The 20,600-nt window shown below is 36.1% G+C and overlaps 1 protein-coding gene across 3 annotated transcripts in view; it reads left to right on the plus strand.

The window, feature by feature from the left end:
- Positions 1-696: 696 nt before the first annotated feature.
- Positions 697-20,600, plus strand: part of Chd2 (chromodomain helicase DNA binding protein 2) — a 121,118-nt gene continuing 101,214 nt past the window's right edge. The window contains exons 1-2 of one of the 3 annotated variants that reach the window (XM_047537822.1): positions 697-1,235; positions 1,574-1,704. In XM_047537822.1, the coding sequence (XP_047393778.1) occupies positions 1,643-1,704 (62 nt within the window). In that variant the 5' untranslated portion in view covers positions 697-1,235; positions 1,574-1,642. The remainder of the gene's footprint in view (positions 1,236-1,573; positions 1,705-20,600) is intronic. The other 2 variants (XM_047537817.1, XM_047537819.1) reach the window with 2 other exon arrangements.

Genomic DNA, 20,600 nt, shown 5'->3' on the forward strand with positions numbered 1-20,600 from the left:
CTAAATATTATTCTGAGAATTTTTTGGTGGGTGAAGTTTCCAGGGTTATATAATGGGTTAATGATTTTTGTGTACAAAGAAATACTGAGATTTTTTGGGAAAAAACGATTGTTAACTTTTGCTCTACTGCAACTGAACACTAGGGAGGCGCTCTTGAGTTGTAAAAATTACCCTTTTATTCCAGTTGGGATTGAAAATCCCCCCTTAAACTTTGTCTTTAGATGATTTTAAAGCATCATGAAGAAAGCAAGAATTGAATTTAATTTATAAAATTGAGGTTTTGCTTTGATTTGGAAAACATTTTACCCATGGGGGGTTAATTTTTTGAAAAGATTGGTACTTAAGCTGAGCTTTAGATTCCCCAAGAATTATCCCTATTTCAAAATGGCTTGATAAAACACCACTTCCTGTCCAGGGAGGAAGTTATTTTAGCTCAAGGATTGAAATATTTAGCAGATCTTTAGACAAAAGGAACAAATTACATTTCTTTCTGGCTTAAAAAGGGTGCTTGAGCCAGAGGGGGTTAAGAAGCCCTTCCCCCTCCCCCTGATGGGGTGGTCTGGAGGGGCAGGGAGGTGTGGGGTTGGGGGTCTTCAGGCTCCCTGGGATGGAGGATCTTTTTTTTTCTTTTCTTTTCTTTTTTTTTTTTTTGGTGGAGATGAAGGGGTGGGTCTATGGTACATCACCTGAGTTGTGGGGTAAATGTAGAGAGTGTCAATCAAAGGCAGAGCTCTCAGAGCTGGGAAGGAGGCTCTAGATGGCGGCTGTGCCTTAGAGAGAGCGCGCTCTGCTCCCTGCCTTTGCCTCACTTTACGCAACTTTCCCTAACTTTCGGGCAGCCTCAGGGGGCCCCCGCAGCCCCCTGCCTCTCCTAGTGACTTACTGGGGTCGATTCGAACCTTTTTTAGGGAGAAAAGCAGTTTTTAGGAGCTTTCTTTTCGTGCCTTGTTGGAAAGAAGCAGCCGTACTGAGAGCCCAGGTCGTTGTTTTTTCCAGCTTAGAAGCCATGGCGCACCTCCATTTTTGTGCGCTCTCCTAATGAGGTTTTTTTTTCTTCCGGACCCGTTTTAGTATTAATTATTGCTTTATTTTTTGAACAGTTAACATATTTGAGGATTATTTTATTTATTTTTCGTTTTTAAAGGAGGATTTTGCCTTTATTTTTAATTATTTTGGACCTGATATTTTTCTACTACTAGATAGGACTCTTGCTTTGGACATACTACATGGATCAGGTAAGTTCACTATCATTAGTGATAATTTCTAAGATTTATGTGGTAAAGTTTGCTTTATTTTCTGTAAATATGAGAAATTCCTGGATGACGCAATAAGATACAGATTGTTATTTGTATCCAGTGTGTTACTTTGAGAAACTTTCCTTATTGATAGTGATGCTTTCAGTGTTCAGTTTATCCTGTTTCTTTTTTTAAGGAAAAAATGGAAATATTTCTATATTTTGGTGCTTACCATTGTTGCATTTTATCAATATCATTAACATCGTCAGGACTTTGTTCCTGATAATAAAAACCATCCATAGAAGCCAGGACCTTACCTTTCTTTCAACTTTTGACAGTAAATACCTGGGCACAGGACTTCAAAGCAAACAGATTCCCCCTCCCCCTTAATATTTAAGAATTAAAAGATGATGAGAAATAAGGACAAAAGCCAAGAGGAGGACAGTTCGCTACACAGCAATGCATCGAGGTATGAGCTATCAACTTTCTTCCTTTTTGTCTTTTTTGGGGGGGAACTTCAGCTTACAATTATTTACCTTGACAGACATGTATTGCTGTCTGTGTTATTATAAGTATTTTTCTGATTTAAATTGGTTTTTTAAAGCATGACCTTGAGATTGCTAATATGCCACACCCTAATTTTTTGGTCGCAATTTGCGAAAGTTGAGTTGTGACTTAAGGCCTCTTAGAGCAGTCAAAAGGTAAGGTACCTTTATTCAAAGGGGCCTTTCCTGTAAACTACAGTTTTTCTGTTAGTAAATTTCAGTTTTTAGGTTTTTGTGCTGCAGAAAAATGACCTTGTCGGTTTAGCCATTGCTGCATTGCACCATTTTACATACAAGGCAAATTTTTTCTTTGAAGAATCTCGGATATCCAAACTTGTAACTGAGGGCCATAGAGGAGCCTTGTAGTAGTAAATTATAGTAAATAGACATTTGAGAAAGTTATATGAATGAAAAAATGTACATTTAAAAGTGAAATTGTAAAAAGGACACTTTGACTGATGCCTCTCAGTTTATATTTTTATTTGACTCTTCATTTCTTTTGATACACTCGACAATTTAGGAATTTTTGATGATTTATCAAAACCTTTACTTGGTAGCAGTTTCTGAATTTATGAAATCAAACCTGTAATCACAGAAATCCTGGATTGCTGTTAATATACTTTTGCTTTGTGTTACTGATTTATTTATAATTGTATTTTACATTTAAAATAATTTAAGGTTTACATTTATATACTTATGAAGATTGTGCTTTCTATTTGGTAGATGTAGTATATTTTCCTCATATTTTAGTTGTTGCTGCTTTAAATTTATTGATTTATTTCGACAGAGTCGCTGGGAATGCTTTATCTTCTGAAGCTTACAAATGTACTGTTTGTTCAAATCATGATTTGTTTCACATTCCTTGGAGTAGCTTATTAGTGACTAGTAATAAACTCTAAGATGTTTTTGTTAAATGATCTGTGTATCTTAATTTCTAAAAGTACATGAATGCATTTGGGATATGTTCTTAAGAATTGTCATGTTGCAAATTTTAAATCATGTCGTTAACAAGGACATGATTAGTTATGTGAGTTTTCTTTACAATTTTGATTTTTACTTTTTTTCTGTAACTGTTTTCCTAACCACTAGGCTAATGAATTTGGAAGTTTTGAATATGATTTATTACAAGTGTTGAATTTGCTTTACACTAAAAATATTTTGAACCTTGTTTTTAAAACTATATTTGCAAACTTCTTTCGCAGATTCAGATAATTTTGGATGCCTTTCAAATTGAATTGTCCATGTAATTACTAGGTTTTATGTAGGTCAAAAATCAACTAATCCTACACTGATTTTTCTGGAAAGTAAAAACAGTTTGAAGAAATAGTTTCCCCAGGTATATTTGACAGATTGTTAAAGATTCAATTCTAAAATGTTACTCCCTTGAGTATGTGATTTGCATAGTCTCACATGGGTTTTGGCTTTATATGTAGGGTTTGTGGTTAACTTCATTGATCAATGCTTTCTAATGTAGAAAACAGCAGTGCTGCCATTCTTTCAGTATTTTTACTCTCATCTAGAAAACTACTTGGAAGTTGTCATGAATTTGACTACTTAGAGTTAACAGCTGAATAAGAAACCATGTATCTAATGTCTCTTGACAAGTATTCTATAAATCATACACCTGATGAATGTCCAAAAATATTTGAGACTCCTTGACAAGAAGATGGAGTTACTTTTAAATTACTGTTACTCAAAGTTGCATACATTATTAATACATGTACATAATTATGACATCATTTCCTTTTAAAATTGTAAAGCTTAAAGGATGTTAGTGTTGTTTCAGTGTAGTACATTGTTACTTCTAGTGAGCTGATATTGAGTTGTCCCTCTAACTAGTACTCCGATCCTGTGTCATTAATCTATAAGGGCCCATGTTTTTATAGCGCAAAGCCTAAATAGGGAATATTGTGAGAATCACCTTTGTAGCCCGAGTTACAAGAGAGTAATGGAGTTTGCAGGTTAAGTAAACTTTGGTCTCAGAACTAATTTAGGAACTCGAAGGAATGTGTGTGAGTTTAAGTAAACCTGGTGTTTTCTGTATTTGGAACTCCTGTAATACTTCATGATTATGTAAGCTTGTATTCTTTTGACATTAATGCTTAATATGTTATACTTTGTGTACCACTATTTTTAAGATTAAAAAAGTTTACTTTCAAAAATGTGATTTTAAAAACATTTAATATTTGTAAAAATTTCTAAATATTTAAAAGTGTTAGCGATGGACATAAAAAGTGTAATGTACACTTTTTATCTAAATAATTTGCAGCCTGGGGAATAACTTCAGCAATATCAAAGAATGGAAAACTGGGGAGAAGAAAATGTGGATGGAACTGTGTGCACACAGTTCTATATTCTAAGACGCTACGCTTTGCAATTTTAAAACGTTTATTAAATATATGTCCAAATTGTCTGCCTTTGATCCAGATTTGTTTTTATAACCCCAGGTGCGAATAAAATCTTACCTTTCATAAGCCTTTTCGCCCTTACTCTAAAAGGTTAGGGATGATTAGGAATGGCATAATGCAGTGCTTGTGGACTGGAACAGGCAGTTTAAGTGGCAGCCATTTTATGACGCTGATAATACTTTAAAAATCGGGATTTTTTGAGAGGGCTGAAAATAAAGGAATTGGAAATCTCAAATACACAAACATTTTTTCCCCCCCATTCTCTGTCTTTGGTGCTCTGATGCTGAAATAAAAGACAGCTCGATTGTCAGCGCAGGCAGCAGCTCTAAGCCCCTGGCTTCTTGGTGCAGGTCCAGCTCTGTCACAAAATGGCTGTTCCTTTGTGCCGCAGCGCTGACAGACATACTGCATTGCACTGTGTACTCGCCAAACAGCAGGAAGTTGCCGTGCTGAGTTCAAAGGCCGCCCGGCGCTGGCGCCGGGTGCTGATTGGCTATGCGCGCGCTTAGTAACAGCGGGGTCAACGGCGGCGCCTTCAGGCTGGCCCCGCCCCGTGACGACAGCGGCTCGCCGCCGGGAGGAGAGAACGCCGTGACGTCTATCCGCATGCGTGTTTTGGGCGCTTCCTTCTTGCCTTAGCCAGTCGTCTGCCTGGGGGAGGGGTAAAGGACCCGGTGGGGCTTTCCGGTGAGCCGCTGCTTGCTTCAGTGATTTTGCTCCTGGCAACCCTCAGCCCTTGCCTCTACCGGTCCACACCCCAAAGTGTTTTCCTTTGCTGGTTTCTGGGAATAGTTTTTCTCTCTTGGAAGCGGCTTCTATTTTTGGAGAGAAAAGGGACTAATCGAAAATCTTCAAATAGAAAAGTCTGCCAGTGTGTTTTTTTTTTTTGAAGTTTTTACTTCTCATACCCCAGTTTTTTCTTGAAATCTCTGTTCATTTCCTTGTCCACTGAAGACATTACTTGAATTTAATTTTGTTACCACTGACCAAAAGCGAAACTTTTAAAGGGGGGGGGGGGGATATTTTTATTTTAATTGAAACGTTAATGAGTGCTAAAGCTGCTGTTGATACATGGCTCATAAACCAAGGGACGATTGTTTGAACTTGAACCCTTGCGATTTTACTTGGTACCGTACATTTTCTCAGTTGGCATTTGATGGAGAAAAACTGAGGTCAGTATGTGTTAAGAGACAGATATATATAAGATTCACAAATGGGTAGGTAAGTAGAAAATAATTTTAAGAGTTACTAGTTGTTTAGTAATGAATTAAATAGTGGAAGAATATAGCATTAGGTATCCATTACTGTGCAAACTAGTATCAGCAGCAACTCCTGAGTATTACTAGCACTAAGACCACAGCTTTGAAAAATTGATCAAACCCTTGGTAAAATCTTAGGAAATGACTTGAAACCTCAATTTAATTTGTTCCTGGTTAACAATTAAACTGCTGGACTGATGGTTATGGCCTTCCTTGTTTGAACCTCTCGAAAGGAATTGTGATTTAAAAAAAAAAAAAAAGTCATTTTAACAACTATATCTTTACAGTAGAATCACAAATAATGAATTCAAGCATAAAGGAAAGGCTGTTAGTGGGTTTTTCTGCTGTTCTCCTTTTTCCTGCCTTATTTCATTATAATTTAGCAGTAAAAAATGAATAAGCTGGGGCTGGGGAGATAGCTCAGTCGGTAGAGTGCTTGCCTTGCAAGCACAAGGCCCTGGGTTCCATCCCCAGCACACCCCCCCCAAAAAAAAAAAAAAAAAAAAAAAGCTCTGTGGAGTAGGCAGGCCCCAGTTCTGAGTTGTTTTAGTTGAGTAAAAAAATGTTATTTTAAAAGGTGCAGACTTCTTGAGGGTCGGTAGAGATGCTTTTTTCAGCATATCTGAAGCTTCTGAAAAAGTTTGTGAGGGGCAGACATCACCATAGTAGCGAAGTTTGTAGGCTCTCATAGCCTGGTTCTTTGGGAGGAATTCTTGGAAAGGTTTTTGGGAACAAGTTAAAAACTGAATTTTCAGTTATAGAGAAACCTACCAGAGATTTTTATGATTTTAAAATGATACTATATTTCATATAAAATACTTAATATTCATAGTGACTTTAAAACTTAGATGAACATCGAGTTTTTCAGCATTTAAAAGTATTTCTGCCATCACAAGAACAAAGATAATAATCCCAAGTCCCATTGTGTGTATTGAAATTAAGTTCAAGTTGTAGTAAACTTTTAGTATTTGCTACATGCTTTTAAATTGCTAAATGTGGGGTAGGATTAAGTAGTCAACATTGCAGTTATTGTTCAGAATAATATTCTTTATGGGAGATGTTTTAGCCCAAATAAATTTCATTACCACTTGAGTTAAAATGTACAGCACAGATTTACTATTCTGTGAATGAACTATTTTGGATCCATGTAGAACCAATTAATGTTTTTTTTAGAAAGTTCTTTTTTAGGTCTGTTCATTGATCTTTTTTACCCTTTGTGGAGAATGACATTAAGTGGCAAGTGAAGAATTGATGAATTTTTTTGTGTATACTTCATGTTTAAAACTTGGTGATTTGTAATTTCTAGTTATTTGATTAATACCCTTTGTAAAGCTCAAGTCAGGATAGGGAGTAGGCAAACTATTTGATAGAGAGTTCTATTTTTTATTTTATTTTATTTATTTTTTTGCGGTGCTGGGGATTGAACCCACGGCCTTAGGCTTGCGAGACAAGTGCTCTACCAACTGAGCTATATCCCGAGCCCTGACAAAGAGTTTTAATTGTAAAAGTTGTAGCAAGTTATTGCTTTAGGAGTGGATATAGGAGTTAAGTTGAATTTTATCTGAAACAGATTTCATAATGTTTATTGTTGAACCCTCATACATTTCTGACAGTTGTGACTTGCACAACCTTTTGAGACCACCTGGGATTTGCACACATATTATTTGTTCCATCAACTTTGGTATAGTAAACTTGTTCCTAACCTGAAAACTGAGTAACTGCTTTTTATGACTTCCAGGAAATCCCCTCCCCTCCCCTCTTTTTTATTAAGATTTTGTTAGGGCCCCTTCCCCCAATTCCTTGAAATGGTGTTGCTTTAACAAAGAAATGGGTGTTTTAAAAAGTCATCTAATCCTGGCATGGTGGCATACACCTGTAATCCCTTCAATTTGGGAGCCTGAGACAGGAGGATTGCAAGTTTGGGACCAGGCTCAGCCACTTAGCAAGACCCTTAGCAACTTAGAACTTGTCTCAAAAAAAAAAAAAAAAAAAAAAAAAAAAAAGTCATTTAAAAGTTATTTTGTGTATAAATGAAAATAAATTTGATAACTTCTTATCTTGGGTGTTTGTCTTATAACTTATTCCCTCCCGGATTTCATCTTGACTGGTCAGTTTTCACTAGATTGACAATTATTGTTTCATAACTTTACGGTTATTAGTTAAAGGCAGATTAACACACATTGGCCCACTTATCCAATGTCCAGGGTCTATTTATTTTTTTAATTAGTAATTTTAGTTCAGTACTACAACATTGTTTATTTGTCACTATTATGACCTCCCCCCTAATTAATCTAAACTTTACTTGATTAGGCAATTCTGGGGGGCAGTGGTCTTTCTACAAAGGTCCTGTATTTGGATACATTTGAATCCAGACTATGAAGTGGAGTGCCTTTCCTTATCAAGTAAATGATGGGAAACCTGAGTGTATGGAAGTCATTCATGTTACATTTTCTGATACAGTTTCAATTTACCATTTTATTGTTAATATGTTTGATTATAGGTCAACTTGGTGTTTCAGACATCTTCCTGTACTGTATTTCATACTGTTAAGTGTTCTCCCTCCTTCCATTGTGGTTATTGAACCTTTGTGCATAGTAGGCAAGCACTCTACTGTTTATCTATATTCCTGTCCTCTACTTTTTATTTTGAAATAGGTTCTCCGTAAGTTGACTGGTCATTTCTGGAACTTGCTGTCCACCTGCCTCAGCTTTCCAAGTAGCTGGGATTATAATTGTGCACCATGAAAAGTATTATAATTTGCTTTACTGGAGTCCTTGTAGTAGGGAAAAATATGATTACTCTGATTTTAAGGTCAAGAATGCTTCAGAAGAAGCCTGGCTAAGGTAACATTCTAAGGATAACCCAGATTTTATACTTTAGATTTAATTCTGATTTCTCTCCATGCTTGTTAAGAGCTATATGTAGATTTTACTCTAGTACTTGAATTTTTAGTCCTAGTTTAGATCAGTTAAGTGCTCATTGTTGGACTTGGTAATTTTCTCAGTTTTAAAACCGATAATGGTAAACATCATTGGGTCACGAAGACTTAATGATATAATTATGTCTAAAAGTATTTAAAAGAACCTACCTACCACATTGAAAGTACTCAACCAGTGTAAGCTGTTAATAATATTTTTATTCTCAGTTATTTCATGTTACTCTCTTGTCCTCTTCCTACATTTCCTCAGTGCCTCCTAAGAGCCAGGTTTTTCCTGAGGGATGTGGTTGTTTTGGCTTATCCAGAGTCACTTTAGTCCAGTTGGGGAAGAGATTTGTGATAACAATTTTAGGAGGCAAGTCCCCTTTTTAGGTGTGTTTTAGAATAAATCCGGGACTCTTAACAGCTTCTTGTATGAATCACAGCTCTGTTGGTGGTCACCCTGAGTAGATAACCTCCAACCCCAAGCTGGTAATTACTGTTCCTGTTTACTCTCTGCCTCCTTTCCCCTCTCAGACTATTGAAGTACAAGAGTGAACAGTGAATATTCACTTGTTAGTGGAGTGCTATTTGGATATAACAGCAGTAAATATTTATAACCATTGTCTAAATGGCTGTAGTTTGCTTCTAGTGATCAAGTCTTCCCCATGGCACTATATATTTGATTTGGCATAATTGCCTAATGTACAGCTTATATTTTTGGAAATATAGTGTTAATATTTGTGTTTTTGTTTTGTGCTACTTCTCAGTTTTCCTTTTTGGTTTGTGGATTAGCTCAAATCTATTTTTTGTTTCTATTTCAGACTTTGGAGAATGTTTGAAAGTACCAATGTCCAGCCCAGCCCTCAGGATTTAATTTTTAAAACCTCTCCGTATGGTTCAGATGTTCTTGTGTTTCCATGTATTTGTAGGGTCTCCATGTGTTCTGAAACTTATCTTGGAACTCTTCTTATATTCTTTTTTCTTTCTTTTTAAAATAACCATTGGTCTTTTTGTTGTCTCTTCCATCTTAATTCCCTTTTCCATCTCAATTTTAATAGTTTGAATTGGGAACTCTGGAAATAAGGTGAGGGTAGGGCTTAAGAAGGTGGGGGAGTTTATAGGTTTAATGAAAGAGGAAGTTTCTGAATTAAATGTCTTACCAGTTCCAGTTCTAGGCATACTTTTTTAAAAAACATTTTTTAGTTGTCAATGAACTTTTATTTGTTTATATATAGTGCTGAGACTCGAACCCAATGCCTCAAACATTTGGAGCCAGCCCTGTAGGCATGCTTTTAATATGTGTGTACTGGTGGAATATTTTCACTCAAGATTTCTGAGTTTTTAATTCCTTGTGTCTTCTTAAACTCTAATGATTCTCTTTCTTTGTGTAGTTCTCTACTTAACAACCTTTAGATACCTCCAAAAGTTTAGGTTCTAGAATCAGTGCAGTTACATTCCATTCTGAACCCCACATTCCCTCTAACTTATAGACGTATCCTTCTGAAACCAGAGATTGTGACAGTGGACATGGTCTGTCCTGTGGGGCAGTTGTTTAGAAGTTGGTGGTTGTCACCCGTTGTGGGTTATTAATTGAACCATTGTTAAAATAAGACAGAAGATGATAGCAAACTTTGGAATAACTCATTGGCATGTATTATTTCTAAGTCTAGTAGTGCCTGATAGTTTGTAATCTTTTCATTTTGGATTTTAAATCATGACGAAAAATTTTATAGGTACCAAACTAGTTTTATGTTTACTGAGTGTTTACTCTTGTGTCAGGCATCGTTTTAACGGCGGATATATGTGTGTATTATTTTTTAATGTTTTATTTAATGTTGGGGTAACTATAACAGAAAGTTTTGTAGTTCTCCCTAAGGTTGGTAACAATGCCCTAAATTAATTGTTTTTCTTGAAGACCTGTGAGTGGTCTCAGATCCCACTCTGCTCTTTTGTACCCATGTCATTCTATTCTTCAGTTGAGTTGTATGCTTACAACAATTAGAAATTACTTCTTTAATTAGCTTGTGCTGGTTGTACTTAAAATTTGCATTTTAACTAAGTGTCAAGTCACTAGGTACAATAATTGTGTTAGATGTTTTCAATGAAAATAAGTTTTCAACTTTGGGAAGACTGAATAGTATCCAGAATTCTAGTGTCTTGTACAAGCCTAGAACTTATCTAAGTCCTTTATATGTGTTAATTTGTGTAATACTAGCAACTTTATGCGTAGGTGGTTATGATTATCATCCTTATTTTATAGATGAGAAAATTGAAGCACAAGGTGGGGGGAATAAATGATAGAATGAATTCATGTACTGACCATTTGGTTTTAGGATTGCTTATGCATCCCGTTAACAGGTGCTTTCATGTTAGTTGGGTAAGAACACACTGTATAGCAAATTGGGGGGAAAACGGTAAAAATCTTGAATCATTCTGTACTCAATACAATTTTGTACATTTTTTTTTTTCTTTTTTTTTTGCGGTACTGGGGATCGAACTCAGGGCCTTGTGCTTGCGAGGCAAGCACTCTACCAGCTGAGCTGTCTCCCCAGCCCAAATTTTGTACATTTTAAAGAAACAGCAACAACAAAAGCACAGTGCATTGTGGATGTAATTGATGCCAGAAGTAGAATACTGTTCAAAAGGCCATGATTTTACATCAGAATGTTCAAGTAAAAATGTGACCCTGATGTGAATCCCATGGAGATACTTTAAGAAATGAGGAAAGGTAGGTGGATGACGAGGTACTACAGACCTTAGAACTTTTTCCTCATCCAGTTCGACTCCATTGCACACTTAAACTTTGGACTTGTCCATAGTTTATGAATATTTGTGTTTTCCTGCTAATTTTTGTTCAAGCTGTGTTAGCTGGGCATGGTGGCTCACTCCTATAACTCAAACAACTTCGGAAGCTTGGCAACATGATTCACAAAATCGAAGCCAGCCTCAGCAATTTAGATAGGCCCTGAGCATTTTAGTGAGAATGTGTCATAAAATAAAAAATTAAAAGAGCCTGGGGATGTAGCTCAGTGGTAAAGTGCTGCTGGGTTTAATCTCCTGTATGAAATAAAAAGTAAAAAAGCAAGTCTCGTACCTGACTGAATTTTTACAGTTTGTATAGTAGTTTAGAAGAAATGTTATAAATGTTTTAAATGCTGTGTGGTTCTGTTTCATAGCCAGGACTGGGAATGTTTGCTCCATAGATTCACCCTTTAAGGAAGGAGTTCTTAAGTGTGGTGGATATTGAAAATCTTAAATGGTTACTGTGCCTTCAGTTCAGATATAGGTTGTTTGACATTCAAATACAGGCAATATGTGGCTGCTCAGTTGTAATTTTGAAGGAAGGGAGTGATGGGTCAAATTCTTGCAGTGTCTTTTCCTTAGCTTTATGTAGGCATTTAATTCTTCAAATTTACTTGCTGAGAATTGTCACCTGGCTTGCTCATTTAAATATTCCCAGAGTTCTTGCTGGAAGTTTCTGAAATTCACTTGCTCTGGGATTATGGCCAGGGAAACGTGTTGAACAACAACCTTAGTTGATTGTACTGAGGCAGGTTTGGGAATATGCGTTAGTGGGATAGGGTTTGGGTCTCTGTTCTGCCTTGTTTTAGCAGTAGAATCTTGGGCAGGAGCCTCTGAGCTTGTTTATCTTTTAAAAATGGGTAAGGGTAGGACTATTGTCTTTTAGGGAAGTTAGAATTAAATAATGCTTCTGAGGTAGTGTTTTTCAATTAGTGGCAGTTTTGTATCCCCCCCCCCCGCCCCCCGACGTTTCTGCATTGTCTTTAGGTATTTTTGGTTGTCACTACTAGAAGCTGGGACACTATTGACATCTAGTGAGTAGAGGCCTGGGATGCTGTTAGACATCTGGTAGGACAGCCTTCCACCCCTGAAAAAATTATTCAGCCCAAAACATTAATAAATGCCAAATTTAGAAACCATATCTAAAATATTTAGCAAACTGATTGCCACAGTGAATGTTGGTTGTTAAAAGTGGAGGCCCTTTATCTTTCTTTACTATGGTCAGGTGGGACCTCTTTTCCTTCCTTGGACATTGTAGGCATAAGTTTCACATTTACTGTTAAGGTTGGTTGGCAGGACTTTTAATCTCTTTTGAACTTTGAAGTTGCTGTGAACAGCATCTACCTTGTAAAAGTCTTAAAATTGTAGCCTACAAGCAAGTAATACGGAAGTATAAGACCCATAAGGCTGAAAGGCAACTCTTGGTCAAACCAATTCATTTATTCTTAGCATCCTTAATGTAAATAGTTTGTTTGAGATGGTTAGTTATACCCTTGTTAGTGAATTTCAGGGAGAACTTTTCTCCTAACTCCTTTGCACAGTTTGTTTGTTTACTTAGTCTTTTGTTTGTAACCTGAGTAGAAAACTTGTAGTCCTTAGTATATAATGTATCTCTAGATTCCGATTAGATATTTGCTTGCAAAATAGTTTATATAGTTTTTATCTTATCCAGGCTCCTTTATAGAATTAGTTTTCCCCTGATGATATATATGCCTGGGTGCCAGTTATTTGGTACATTATAAACCATTTAGAATGACTCAAATGTTAATGGGTTGTTGGGAAACAGAAGTAGTTTGATAAATCCTAAGGTGACTTCTTTCTGGCTCCACTTGAGAATTTTAAAAATGTGCTTATCAAAGGAAGATGTATTCTTTTTAACCACTGGCCTTTATCGCAGGTATGTGTGTACATGTGTGTATGTGCTGGATTTAGCCTTTTTGCTCCATGAAAATTGTAAACATCATTTTGTGCACACTTTTCTTTTTTGTTTTTCTTTTTCTTTTTATTATGGTATTAGGGATTGAGCCCAGGACACTTTACCACTGAGCTACATTCCCCATCCCAGCCCTTTGTATTTTTTTTTTTATTTTGAGACAGTTTCACTAAGTTGCCCAGGCTGGCCTTGATTCTGATCCTGCCTTAGCCTCTCAAGTTGCTGGTATTATAGATATGTGCCAACACACTCTGTATTGTGTATACTTTTTTTTAATACATGTGCCTTTTCTGTTGTCAGAAGACAGATTTTAACAAATTGAGTTTGAGGATCTAATTGGATTTTTGTTAGGGATTTATGAATTAGACCAGTACCCCATCTTAAAGAGCAGGAGGACACTCTGTTGGATATGACAGTCAATTTTTATAAGATAACTTGAACAGGAACAAGAAACAACAGTACAAAAAAGCATATTGGTTAATATCCACTTACTCAAGTTTGCTTCCCTTGTAAAGGTTAAATAAAGCACAGGGAATTTTGTTACATGCTAGCTAGAATTGACCTGTTTGGGAATTTGACTGTCATTTATTTCCTTGAAGGTAAGATGAACAATTTAGTGTAGCATAAGAAACCAAACCATACTGGTTTCTTAGGGCCTATTTGAGGAGCTCAGTTCGAATCAGTGGCCTCCCATAGCATTGGGAAGAAGGTTCATAGTGTTGACTACTTACTGTTGGAATAACTTCTTTAAAAAACTATTGAACCCTAGGAAGGAATCAGTTCTTAAAAGGATAGCATTTTGTGAAATTATGAAGAACTTAGGAAATTTTAAATAATACAATTGAAGTTTTAATGGAAATGTTAGACATAGCTATAATCCTGTTTAACCCTCCTCACTAGTATCCCTTTTATGAAGTTGGCATGTAAAAAACTGACATTTAAAAATGTATATATTTCATGTAATTTTATGTTTTTAGAATTTTAATAGTTTTTAAATTGTTAAATAGTTTTTAAATTGGGAATGTACTAGCTCTAATCACCATTTAATTGCATGGGATGGATCTCCCACTTTCATACATGGATATGTAGAGGTTTTTTTTTTTTTTTTTTTTTTGACTTTTATGAAAAGAGCTCTGAATACTTTTGTTTTTGTCTACTATACCAATTTGATTTATCTAGGCTAAATACCCATATATTGAATTGCAGGATTTGTATGTTTAAAGGTTATTGGTTAATGCTTTCACTCTCCAAAGCCTTTACTGATTAATTACTTTCAAAAATGGTGTGAGTATTGTTTTCCATCATCTTTTAATATTGGACTTTTAAAGTTTTGCAAAGTAGATGTGTGAAATAATCTGTTCTAATATACATCCCCCAGATTAAGCAGTGAGCCTTATTTTTCCTTGTATTTATTTACTGTTTCAGTTAGTAATTGCATGTCCATTTTCTCTGCCTAGTTTTCTATTGGATTTTTGATATGTAAGTTTGGGTGGGAGGCGTGGTAACTGAACTTGCTTTTCCACCGAGCCACATCCCCAGTACTTTTTATTTGGAGACAGGGTCTTCTAAGTTGCTTAGGGCTTCACTAAAGTTGCTGAGACTGGCCTCAAACTTACAGTTTTCCTGCCTCAGCCTGTAGAGTTGTAGGGATTACAAGTTCACCACCATATGACATACTGATATGTAATTCCTCATATGTTGTGTATATAACTTTTGTTATGCATACAAATTTCTTTTCCCAATATTCCTTTAATATTGTTTCTGTATTCCCTTGTAATTTTTTTTATTTTTCAGAATCATAGGACTTGAACTGGAAGTTGAAGTGGGTTTTAAAAATCAGTTTAAGGAACTACATTCATTGTTCTTTGCTAGAAAGAAATTTGTGATTTAGTAATGTTTACCCCTTCATTTTCCTAAGACACTTAAAAGTGATTGAAAAGTAATAGTTTATGCATCAGCTTCGGTTGGTTTAATAATCTGTTCAACTGAAGAATGTATGACCAGGGCAACAATACCACATAGAGGATGAATTCAGACCGTGAACTGCCTTACAGTTATACTTGATCTTAATCTCCTATGAAGTAATTTATTGTAAGGATTTGGAGACTTTTTGCTTATGCTTGACAAGTAAGTGCTTCACAAATATTAACTATTCTATCATTGATAGAAACTCATTCTGGAAATAAGTTTTATGGAATTCCATAGTAGATTGCTTTGCATTTTTCCAGATTTTGCTTTCACCAACAAAAGAGCCAAGTTCTGCAAAGCAGTTCAACCATTTTGTATGTTGGGAAAATAAACATTTCTTAAGTGCTGAAATGGTGACTTTTGGTTGTAGACCCCAGAGGTTTCCTCCTTTAAGTCGAATGTTGCTGTGCTGCCCTCTTGTGGCCATTTAGGAAGTAGTGATTAAAAATTAAGCATTTAATTTAAAAATTAGGAATAACAATGCTGTTTGCTTTCATCATCTGGTTTAAGAAATATTTAAGAAATATTTACTCCATTTTTACCTATTTCAGAAATGATTTTGATTTTATCCTTGAGCGAAAGGAAGTATGAAATTTCTCATAAACATTTATTTTCTATTGGAGTCCAAAATCCAAGTTTTCACTTCAGTTTTTTCCTTATTTTTATGTTGTATTTTTCTTGGAGGAGTAGTCCAGTCTAAAAGTATAAAACTTGTTTGCAACTGTATTTTGAGTAATTTTTAGATAGACTTTTTTTTTTAATGAAGATTCTGTGTACATGGTAGATAATCATTGCTGAACATTTCATTTTTAATGACCTTATAACTGTAAAAGCATTGAAAACCAGGTAGTTTTATTACTTTTATTTAGTGTGCTTTATTAAAGAACTCCTTATCCACATACTAAATTTGACCCTTTTTATTAGAGTCTTTGTGGGCTTTATACCTCCTCTGCTATTAATTGGCATAAAGCTACTCTTCAGTACTAATGGTATTTAGTACTGTAGTTAGGTATTAATGGCAAATCTACATAGTTTTTCAGGAAACATCCTATACCTTTAGGGAATAGACCTTCAGGCCCCTAAATGTGGAGCTGTTTTCATTGTTACTTTTTGTTGTTGTTCGGTACTCATGGGCACTTGACCACTGAGCCATATCCCTTTTTTGTATTTTATTTAGAGACAGGGTCTCACTGAGTTTCTTAGGGCCTTGCTAAGTTGCTGAGGCTGACTTTGAACTGGTGATCCTCCTGCTTCAGTCATTTGCATTATCATACGTGTATTCACTTAAATTTTTAACTCATTTTGTGTAGGATTGAGTGTCTTGCTTCCCTTACCTTGCATTTGACTCTTTTTGGATGGATTTATTTTGAATAGTGAATGAATTTAGTCATTAAAATTGTTTCAGACATATAGTGAACGACTGTGAATTCACCAGTAAGCTTCAGTCATAAGATGTGAGAAATAGCAATTTCTGATAACATCTTCCTCAGCCCCCAGAAATAAATAGAATTGAGTGTTTGACATTTATCTTTTCTTGGGTGTGATTTTAACAGATTTTTTTTAATTACACAAGTTAATTCATGGAATCTATATTTCAGATAACTTATTCAACAGTTCACACAAGTATGTGCTGATAGGAATATGACTGCGTTTTCTATGAAGAAGCTACTACTGTGCATTGTAATATTTCTAGTGGTCATTTTCCATACAAGCACAGAAAATACACAGCTGCACAAGAAGTTATGTACAAGGATATTTATAGTTTTATTGGTTATAGTGAACAGTTTGGAAATAATTAAATATGGAAGTGTATCCAAGAATATTTGTAGCTTTTTGGTTAAAGGAACATCTCGAAAATAACCTCAACTTACAAATAACCTAAGTGTATTATTAATATGGAATGTTAAGTAAAATAGATCTTATTTATACTTTGAGGCAGTTCAAAGGGAATGAGATATTTGTACGTATCCTGACATGTGCATACATTATATCTGCAGTGATTCCTGCTTTTTAGCATAAAAGACTAAAAACATTGCTAGTTAGCTACATTGTTCTAGTACTCTTGTAGACTAAATGCTGTCTTTTGTGTCTTGATGGGTCTTTTAAGTTGAAATTGAAGATTTTCAGTCGTCTTTTTCATTGGAATGTTTTTTATTTTGTGGAAGTATATGGAACATATTGTGGTCCTGTGACAATTTTATTTGGTGTGATTTCCAGAATATGATTACACCCTTAACCTTAATGTGTTAAATTATAGTAACTGAAAAACTAAGCTAGTCATTTCAAAAGATAGGCAGATTGCATCTTCTAGTGAAGTCAATAAATTCCCCTTCTCTAACATACTCCATGCAAGGAACATCGAAGATGGACTTACTTACCTCTCAAGTCTGTTTTTATAGATTAGGAAAAATGAGAGACAAGGGTAGTGTAGATGTTAACAGCTGGCCTTTGGGGTCAGTTTTCTAGTTCAGGATGTGTGTCATTGCTAAAAGTAAGGAGAGCCAGCAGAGCATGAGAGTTGAAGCTGACTTCAAAATGAGGTTGCCTGCTTGTGGTATTCAGTGGTAGTAATTACTATGATAAGACGTCAGCATTTGGAAGTATCTAATAGGCACTGAACTTATGATTGGAGAGCACAGGTTCCACTGTTCCCTCAAAATTAGCTTGCTACATAAGCAGTGGATATAGGAGTTGGAGATGAGAAATAATTAAGGCTTAGCTTATTTCATGTTCTGTGGATGGTTCATGGTGACTGGAGCAGTGGGCAGGAATGGTTAAGTGATGAACCCTGAGGAATTGTCAGAGGCCAGGCTTTACAGGGTATGCTGAGATCGGCCGTTAAAATGACCATGCGTAGGGTACTTGCTCCCTGATCTGACCTTGTTGAGGCACTCTGCTTTGCTTTGCTTTCGTGCACAGCTTCCAGGTTCCTCTCCTTACATCCTTTTCAGTCTTCCGAATCCCTTAATTTATAAGAAAATTCTGGATCTGCTTCTGTACCTCTTAGTGAGCAAATGGTGAAAGCAAAACTAACAAATTCCAATGAGTGTCATGGATTTTGTGGTATAGGCTCACTAAGAGTTGTGGAGAATGGAATCTGAGCTTGAATGTGAGATTCTTAAATTTCTGCTCTTTGGGGTAAGGCTGTAACATTTATAGAGTGTTGATTTCATAGTTGTCATTTGATGGTCTCATAACTTCACAGCTAGATGACAGGATGGTATAGACCTAAGCAATCTACCACTAGGACTAGAATGAAAACTGGATTCCGGAGACTCAGATTGCATTGCCCTCATCCCCTTGGGGATTGAACCCAGGGCTCTACCACTGGGCTCCATCCCCAACCCCAACTGTTCCCTGCCCCCTTTTTGAGACAGTGTCTTGCCAAATTGCCCAGGCTGACCTTGAACTTGCCATCCATCTGCCTCAGTCTCCTGAGTTCCTGGATTTTTAGGTGTATGCCACCCTGTCTGACCAGAGCTACATTTGTGTTTTTTTGGTACAGAGGATTGAACCCAGGGGTGCCTAGCCACTGAACCACATCCCCAGTTCTTTTCACTTTTTTTTTGACACAAGGTCAAAATTAAAAAAAGCACTTAGCCTTGCTAAGTTGCTGAGGCTGGCATTGAACTTGAGATCCTCCGGCAGAGGCTGCACTTTTTAACTGTTATTATCCAGCCTTTTTTTTTCCCCCCCGCCTTGCCTGGTGACTTACCTTCTGATTGGACACAGGTGTAGAGTTAGTGACTCCTGTCTTAATCAGCTGATGTAGTCAGCAAGGCCTGCAAAGGGCTAAATAATCAATAATTTTAATGAGAATTTAAAAGTTGTGAATCTCATTAACGGGGATGTCTGTCTGGGTACAGTGTATAATAGGGATAAGATTTACTTTCTGAGTCTTTAAGGCTTTTATTCCATATGGTAAAATAGCATGTTGGTTTTGGAGCCAGTCTTGGGTTGCCTGCCCTTCTCACAACCTTCAGATTTTCTAGTTTTGTCATTGGTCAAATTACTTAAAAATGTTTTTCATCCTTTAACAATAATACTCAATAGGATTGTTCTGGGGAATAACAAAAAATAATACACATAAAGTACATTTAAAATTCATATAAAGAATAATGCCTGATAACTGTGAGGTAATCAGACACTTTATATTTTTCTCCACCTTTTTTCCCTTCTTCAGGTAGAGACATCCTCTCTCCATTGCTTTTCATTGTTTTTCATTGTTTCTTAACTGAAAGGTTCCTGCACTGGATGTGCTTACAATAGATCACATAGGGTTATTTGGGTCATTTCCAGTTTCAGTGTTGTAACGTATTCATTCTGTATACATATTTGTCAAGTGATATGATTTCATTTCTAGTTTGGAAGATACTGTGCTGGTAAATAGGAAGATTCCCTTCTTTATCCTTTCAGGCTTCATGTCACAGGACTTATCTCCTGATTGCTGAAGTCAAGGACTTTTCTGCTCTGTTAGTGTTACTCTAGGTTCTGGATTTCATTTTGCCTGCCTTCCTTTGCTTAGCCCCTCCGCTCCATGTGAAAAGATAGTTATCAAGCAAAAGAGAACTGTTTGTCTCTTTAGCTATTGAGTTCCTTGATTTTAGTTCTTTTCACTTTATTTTCAGGGTGCCTAAATGCTTTTTCACTCTTGAGTATATACATATATTATCTTTGAACTTGAGGTTGATACTCTCTAAATATCTGAACCTTCTGTTTGTTTTGTGAACCTTCTGTTTCAGCTGTTGCCCACCTACATCAATTCCTTGAGGTATGTTTGGAGTGAAGAAGGGAAGGGGAATGTGTAGAGGCCAGTAGCAGTCTTTATTGGATTGGGCAGTCTCATTAGAATCAGTACCCTTTTTGCAAGCCTCTGGACCTTTAATAATAAAGCCTCTGGATTGGGGTTAATGTGTATATATGTCTTTTTTATAAAGCTTCCCAGAGGAGTCTAATTTGCACCTATTGAGAACCACTGATTGGATAATTGCAACTAGATTGCATTCTTTCTCTCTGTATTACATGCTTTGGTTTTCTTACAGATAAGCCAGTGGATTCATATTGGTCAGATTTCTGAACTTTATGTGTCAGGGAGGTCTGAGAATGATTTAAATACTTGTGAGTTTCAGTTTTACATTAGTAAAAGGGAGCAATATCTACCTTCAGGTTCTTCTTATTTTTATTTTTTCCATAGTAGGGATTGAACACAGAACCTCTGTGTTTTATTTTGAGACAGGGTCTCACTAAGTTGCCCAGGCTGATCCCAAATATGCGTTTCTCTAGCCTCAGCCTTCTGAGCCACTGGTATTACTGATGTTTGTCATTGTGCTCCACTCACCTTTGGGTCTTTGTAAAAGAATTAATCTACCTAAATCAGCTGGTAGGTAGCATCATATAAATACTGGAGGTGGTAGCTGTTGAGGATGTTGAGAATCATACCAATAACATTGTTTGTATTATAAAAATTTAAAAAGGAATTTGAAGATTTTTGCTCTTATGTTATTAAACTTACTATCTGCTGACATTTTAT

This window comes from Sciurus carolinensis, chromosome 2, assembly GCF_902686445.1.
Source record: "Sciurus carolinensis chromosome 2, mSciCar1.2, whole genome shotgun sequence".
NCBI classification, from domain to species: Eukaryota; Metazoa; Chordata; class Mammalia; order Rodentia; family Sciuridae; genus Sciurus; species Sciurus carolinensis.